This window comes from Acanthisitta chloris, unplaced genomic scaffold (genome assembly GCF_000695815.1).
Source record: "Acanthisitta chloris isolate BGI_N310 unplaced genomic scaffold, ASM69581v1 scaffold23511, whole genome shotgun sequence".
NCBI lineage: Eukaryota > Metazoa > Chordata > Aves > Passeriformes > Acanthisittidae > Acanthisitta > Acanthisitta chloris.
Genome location: NW_008655739.1, coordinates 31,430 through 38,271, shown reverse-complemented (window position 1 = coordinate 38,271; position 6,842 = coordinate 31,430). Strand labels below are relative to the sequence as shown.

Sequence of the window (6,842 nt, the reverse complement as noted above, 5' to 3'; positions counted from 1 at the left end):
TGACGGGGCAGTCCGGGCTCTTCACGCAGTACAACATCCAGAAGAAGGCGATGACGGTCCGCGAGTTCCGCAGGATCGCCAACAGCGACAAGTACGGCCGGTCCCGGGCAGAGAGCATCGGGATGCTTTGGGCTGGGAGGGATCTTAAAGATACCTGGTTCCAACCCTTCTGTCACGAGCAGGGACACCTTCTGCTGGACCGGGCTTCCCACGGCCCCATCCAGCCTGGCCTTGAACACTTCCAGGGATGGGGCTCCCACGGCTTCCCACAGGGGCCGGGTCCTAGCACAGCCTGGTGCCAGTCAGTGTGAACGTCAAGCCATGAGCAGATGAGGTGTGCTTGTAAAACAGGCTGCGTGGGTGGGGACCTGTGTCACTTGTGTAGCAGGGGGATATGGAATGCCAGCAGAACTTTTTGTCTGTGCTGTGCACTCCTGTCTGTCCCCACTAGACCATTGAAATACTTAACTGAGTAGTGGAGAAAGGAATGTTCTGACATGAAAAAGGAGACATAGAAAAGATCACTTGAAAAGGAGTTTAAGCAAAACAGCCTTTGCAATTACTACTTAGAAATAACAGTGGAGCTGCCAGCTGCCGTCAGTCCGTCGAAGCTTGTTTTACCTTTCAAGAGCAGCACACACTAGATATTTTAGAATTCTGCATCTCTAGTAGAGTAGTTTAATGAAAATTACTGGTTTCTGTTATGTATGTAATTGTCTGGAATCTATGCATATGCCCACACATTAAATAGGTGTTAAGGAGTGTAAATTTGAACCTCCAGTGCTGCACAGAGGCCAGGATATAGTTAGCAGGGAGTGGACATCAAGAGCAGGTGTTTTGCTGGTAAGCTGAGCATAGCTGACCAGTTTACTAGCAGGTGAGTCGGTGAAAGTTTGTTATTTTCACAGCATAGTGCATAGTAAAACTTTGGGTTTGTTTCTTTTTTGTTGGTTTCAAGTTGTTCTTTGTATTGTTTCTGGTTTTGAAGACATTGTTGCTCCAAAGTAGTCACAGCCAGAAAGTGAAATTGTTCTGACCCCAGAGAAGTGCCCAAAGCAAAACTGAAAGTAAATTGACAATCAGACAAAATAATTTCCTTCCTGATCCTTTGTTCCCAAGTCTCACAGAAACAGAGCTGTGGCTGTTCTCAGTGCTGTTCTGGCAGGGTTTGGCTGATAACATGCGTAAGGTACTTTTATCGTAGCTTTTCATTCTTTCATTTGTGGAAAACGTTGGGTCAGACTCGTCAGGTATCAAACTGCAAAGTGTTTAGCTCCTCTGTTGTTTTGTCAGGTACTGCACACCGCGGTACACAGACTTTGAAGACCTGGAACGAAAATACTGGAAGAACCTGACGTTCAATGCCCCCATCTACGGGGCTGACGTTAACGGCACCCTGTACGACAAGGTAAGGGAACTGCTTTGGTTTTCAGGGAACAGTTACTCTGGTATATTGCATTCCATAAATACTAGTGTAGCATTTGACTCTTTAACTTTCAGAAAGAGTTAATGATAGTCTTAGCAGAGTTCCAGCTTCTGGAGTAGGCAGCAACACAATGAACCATGCGTTTATAGCATACTCTCTATTTAACCCAGGTAGTTGAGGAAGGCTAACAGAGGTGGTGTTTTAAGGGACCTTGGCTAGTGCTTCAGTGTAGTGGAGTTTAGTTCAGGAAAGCAAAAACCACTGTTACCCAAGTGTTGCTTTGTCCTGAAAGGTGTCTGAGAGTTCAAGGTGTTGTTCAGTGGATACATGCGGGAGTTCGCGTGCAAAGAGGCGACGCCATTATTATCTCGTGACTGACCTTTATTATTTACAAAAGTGATTCTTTTATACACGCCTATTATAAGTGCCCACTTATCATTGGTTAACTACTATTACTAGCCCACCTTACACACAACATAATTGGTTATTAACATATCAGTCATAAAATGCCCCAATCATTGTTCTCCGCCTCTAACCATCTTCAGCTCTTGCATCCCACAGCCGGGAGCTGCTTATCTTGCTACCTCCTTTCTCACATTCCAGCTGCAGCAGTGTCCTTGAACAGCTTAGCTTGCAGCTTGCTCAGGCCCTGCTAGCACGGCTGGATTGCTCACATGTCCGTTAGCAATCAGAAATTCTCCCACAGATACACAGTGCTTTGGTATCTGCTAGCGCAGTGTGGGACAGCTCTGTAGCCATTATGTGGTAAGATGATAAATTTTAAAAAGAGTTTGTATTCTGTTTGCTTATCTCCCTAAATTGCCATGATTTACTCTGTTTAAAGATGTTTGGAATGAAGAGTGGTTTTGTTCAAGAGAGTTCAGACATCAGCTCAGGCTCACACTATTGTTCTCTGCTCTCTCCAGTTTGTAGCTTCATGATTATTTCTCCTTCCTGATCATTGTGTTGGCTGGTAACTTTCTTTTCCCTCTGTAAGTGCTGTAAGCAATCGGTATGTGAGCTAACACCATGCAAAGCTTTTGGTTTAGGTGAACTTGCTCACAGTTTGAGCTGTGCCAGCCTTGATGTGCTGTTTCACAAGTGTCTTAGCTTTTTCAGCTCTCATCTCAGCTGTGCGGTTCTGTTCTTTGCAATCCTTGTTTGACATGAAGCTTGTGTTTTGCAGCATGTGGATGCATGGAATATTGGCAGATTGAACACGATCCTGGATATTGTGGAGAATGAAAGCGGCATAACCATCGAAGGAGTGAATACTCCGTACCTGTATTTTGGCATGTGGAAAACTTCCTTTGCTTGGCACACTGAGGACATGGATCTCTACAGTATTAATTACTTGCATTTTGGGGAGCCCAAGTCATGGTAAGAGATTCTAGGGAAGCTTCTAGATGTAGAAAAGCAATACCATAAAATACTGGAGTCAAAGTCATGAAGTGACAAAAGTTGGGTGAAGTAATTGCCATTTCTCCAGTCTTGCACTGCAGTTGCATCTGATGTGAAGAACACAGAAGCCTGTGAGGAGCTGCAAAGCAGGGTGTGTCCTTGGTAGAATTTGGGTGGTTACTTTCTAGGAGATCTGTTCACTGTTCTGATACAGAGTTATTCAGAATTACAATATGGGGTGGATGCTCTCTGCTGTGGTAGGGCCAAAACTTGGAACACTTGCTTACCATTTCCTGAGGCTCTAAAACAGCCATACAGAGGTATGGTCACACAGGTACTCGGGGAACAGGCAGTTTTTAACAGACTTTGAAGTGTGGTGTCATAGATCTAAAAGCAGGATAGTGGATCTTGCTGAGTGGTTCTTCCAGTGTCTGAGCTTTCATGGCTCTTTTTAGGGGAGGCTCCCAAATTTTTCTGTAGCATGAGTTTGAGTGAATCATGCCCTTCTATTCACAAATTAATTTCTCAAGCAACTTCAACAATTGTTTCCATGGCACTTTTGTTGGAAACTATATTTTTGGCTGCCTTTTAGTACAACTTTGAAGTAAAAAATAATAGCCAGCACCACATGACCAGTGAACAGCCCCACGCAATGGCAGTAGCAGGGGAACATGAAATGGTTTAGTCTGTTGCACTGTTTGGCCATTGCTTTTTTGACAGTAGTACTTGGAAGAAGTTGGCTTTGCTGATACCTAAGATTTATTTAGCAAGGAACTCAGTCAGGACTATAGCACTGTATCCCAGAGCAAAGGCAAACAAAGTAGGTGGCTTTATTTACTGAGTCAAACCAATTAGGAGTTTTGTGGTGCCCACAGAAAGGTGTGTACAGAGAGATACACAGCCCTAAAGAGCTCTCTACAAGTTGTGCACGTGTTGAGGATGTGGTATTGTGTCTGACCTAGTCCCATCTTGGCCTGAGCAGCTGAAAGAGATGGTTCCATTTTCTCTCTTGCTCTGTGTTCCTCCTTGTTCTGAGTATGCAGCTGTGAACTGAGACAGTTCAGGAAGTGCTTTTCTCTTTCTTCTTGCAGTTCATGTTGTGCTGCACAGATCTACTTATTATGTACATCAGACTTTTTACTTCCTTGATGGCCTAAGCAAAATTCAGTGGAAGAGATGATCAGGTTTTGGGTCTTTCTTGGGATAGAGAGGTAATAGTCCTTACTGAAGATTTTTAGCTTTGTATCATCAAGCTTCGAAAAAGGCAGTGTAGAGATAGAGGACAATTTTGGGTTTTTTAAGCCATTCTGTGAATGGCATCAAGGTATCCTTGATGTCTGTTACGACTCCCAGTCAAACTTTGATATTTTGTCATGTCACTTGAACTTAACAGTCTCATTCTTACAACTGCAGGTACTCTATCCCTCCAGAGCATGGGAAGCGACTGGAGAGACTTGCAAAAGGTAATCAGGCAATTCATATCCTGCTTTTTTTTTGGAAGGTGGGATGGACAGCCACAACAGGTTTCAGCTCTTTCAGGGCACAACATACCTGTAACATCCATGAGAGCACAGGCTGGCAGGGCTGAGCTGATAATTTGCCTTTTAGAATGTAGATTACATTACTTCTGAGTGTTTGTTTATAGGATGCACACGAGAGAAATGTCACATTACAAATAACGAACTTGTGGTCTGTCTGACCTTTAATGAGAAAATCCTTAACTATTGATTATTAAAACTGGAAGGGAAGATCCTTCTGTGTGAGGTCTTTCTTATGCTCTTTCAAACTGGCAGCTGTTAAAAGATGAATCTTGAAGAGTTATTTTTCTTCAGAGTCCAATAGCTCACTTCACATAAGGTGGTCCATACTTGCAGTCTAGGGAAGAACACTGTTCAGACAGTAACTCTTCCTAAAAACTGCCAAAATGTAAGTTTGGTTCACAGCACAATGGTAACATCTCTCCTTGCCTTTATTTTAAACAGGTTTTTTTCCAGGAAGTGCCCAAAGCTGTGAAGCATTTCTCCGTCACAAGATGACCCTCATCTCTCCATCAATCCTGAAGAAATACGGCATTCCGTTTGATAAGGTGTAGAAAAGTAATCGCAGTTATACCAGCTCAGTCAAGAGGCTCCTGCAGTCCTGTCTCATTTCTAACAGCAGCCAGTAGCAGATGCTTAGAGAGGAAAATACAAACAGGGAGGGTATAAGGCAAACACTATACAGCCATTTATCTGGCAGTTGGGGCCTGAAAGAGTTTGGGGCAGAAAAATCTGTCAGGACTACTAAAAACAAAAGCTGTGTCTTCTGTGATTTTTGTTCTACATTTTTTTTAGCTTAAACTACAAACAGCATCCTGTGTTAGATTAACTTCATGCTTAGCTGTATATTCAGTGAAGTGAGATTGTTTTGTTCAGCCTTGCCCCTTGCTAATTTTGTTCGTTGCAGTCTGCTTTCTCAGCAGAAAATAAGGCTTGTTCCCTGTTAATTTTTTAATTACCTTAATAATCTTACAGGCTTCCTTGCTTTCTCAGGTGATAACCTGCCATTCCCCCTCCCCACACAGAGACATTGAAGATCTGGTCTTTGAGTCCTTATTCAGAAGTACGGTCACATCTGTGTGGGCAGCTGAAAATTTTGTAGTAATGAACCTTTAGACAGTGGGGAAATGTTGAAGAGCAGTAGTGGAGGGCTGACTGAGAGCTGTATTTGGATATGAACAGCAAAAGAAAACAGCAGTAAATTTCCAAGTTCTGTGTGGATAGAAATTTTACTTGACCTTAGATACTGTTCAGCCACACCCATGGCTGATACAGATAAGTACCTTTCTGACCTAGCTAGCTGGTCAGAGTATTTTATCTGTGCTATTTTGACCAGTTGTATTGTGTTTTATTGAAACAACTGTTGGGTGTGGCTTTCCGGTAAACACATGTGTAAGAAGAGTAGGAAAATACTGGAAGCAAGTATCAAGTTTAGTATCTATAGTCTGTATCAAGCAGCAAGTAACTTCAGCCACCGTCTGTGAGTGAGGTTTTCGGGTGCACTATCAAGGCGTGTGGGAGATCCTTTTGATCATACTCACCAAGTAGATCTTAAGTTGTGAATAACAGTGGGGTGTCTCAATTGTCTTCTAGGTGACACAGGAGGCTGGAGAGTTCATGATAACCTTTCCTTATAGCTATCATGCTGGCTTTAATCACGGCTTTAACTGTGCTGAATCTACCAACTTTGCCACTCTTCGGTGGATCGAGTATGGGAAGCAGTCAGTGCTGGTGAGTGGTCTGTTGTCATCCTATGGCATACAGGTAATATAATGCTGTGCTGCTCATTCAGCCCCCAGTGTTTGTTCTGAGGGAGTGTCAGGGCTTTGTCCATTTAAGATGAGTTGTTTGCATTCTCATGTGGTAACAATGTCCAGCCGACCTCCTGCTTCATGCTCTTGTTTCAGCCATGCATAGCATGCAGCATGTTTTGTAGCTTTTTGCACAGCAAGTGAGGCTTCAAAGAAAAGCAGGGGACTGGTGGTCTTTCCAGAAATGGAAGGGTATGCTTGGTGGTCAGTGCTTCTCAGTATTTTTGTCTCATATTTTAACCATTGACTGTTTAGCCTGGAAATAGGACTTTGGTAACTTAAGTCACATATCCAAACAGGTATTTTGGCTGAACCTTTAGACTGGATAGTGTTATATCCCTGTAGAGGTGCCTTACAAACAAGGGTGATGTTTCCAGAAGTTACACTGAAGTGAATGCTTGAAGCACAAGTTGTAACCTGCCATGCCTGTGTGAGGGGAACCTCTACTGCTCTGGGTTGGCCTAGAGTTTGTGGCTCTGATTTCCTCATTATAGTCTCTGGATTTGCTGCCCGTTTTTGTATGAGCTCATTTTAAAACACTCAGCTTCTGCCAGCAACTCTGTAAAGAGACTGGTGAACTTTCTCTTTTAGTTATTGTGATAACATCTGGTTCTCTGTTTTGTCTTCTTTGCTGGCTTTTCTGCCCAGTTTTTAGTAACATAATAT

At 43.1% G+C, this 6,842-nt stretch overlaps 1 protein-coding gene across 1 annotated transcript in view; it reads left to right on the top strand.

Annotated features, from left to right (window-relative positions):
* The first annotated feature begins 8 nt into the window (after positions 1–8).
* The window catches only part of KDM4A (lysine (K)-specific demethylase 4A), a 22,339-nt gene continuing 15,505 nt past the window's right edge, over positions 9–6,842 (top strand). Inside the window, exons 1-6 of the mRNA XM_009084054.1 lie at positions 9–91; positions 1,294–1,408; positions 2,613–2,806; positions 4,241–4,290; positions 4,810–4,913; positions 5,959–6,096. Of these exons, the coding sequence (XP_009082302.1) occupies positions 51–91; positions 1,294–1,408; positions 2,613–2,806; positions 4,241–4,290; positions 4,810–4,913; positions 5,959–6,096 (642 nt within the window). The 5' untranslated portion in view covers positions 9–50. The remainder of the gene's footprint in view (positions 92–1,293; positions 1,409–2,612; positions 2,807–4,240; positions 4,291–4,809; positions 4,914–5,958; positions 6,097–6,842) is intronic.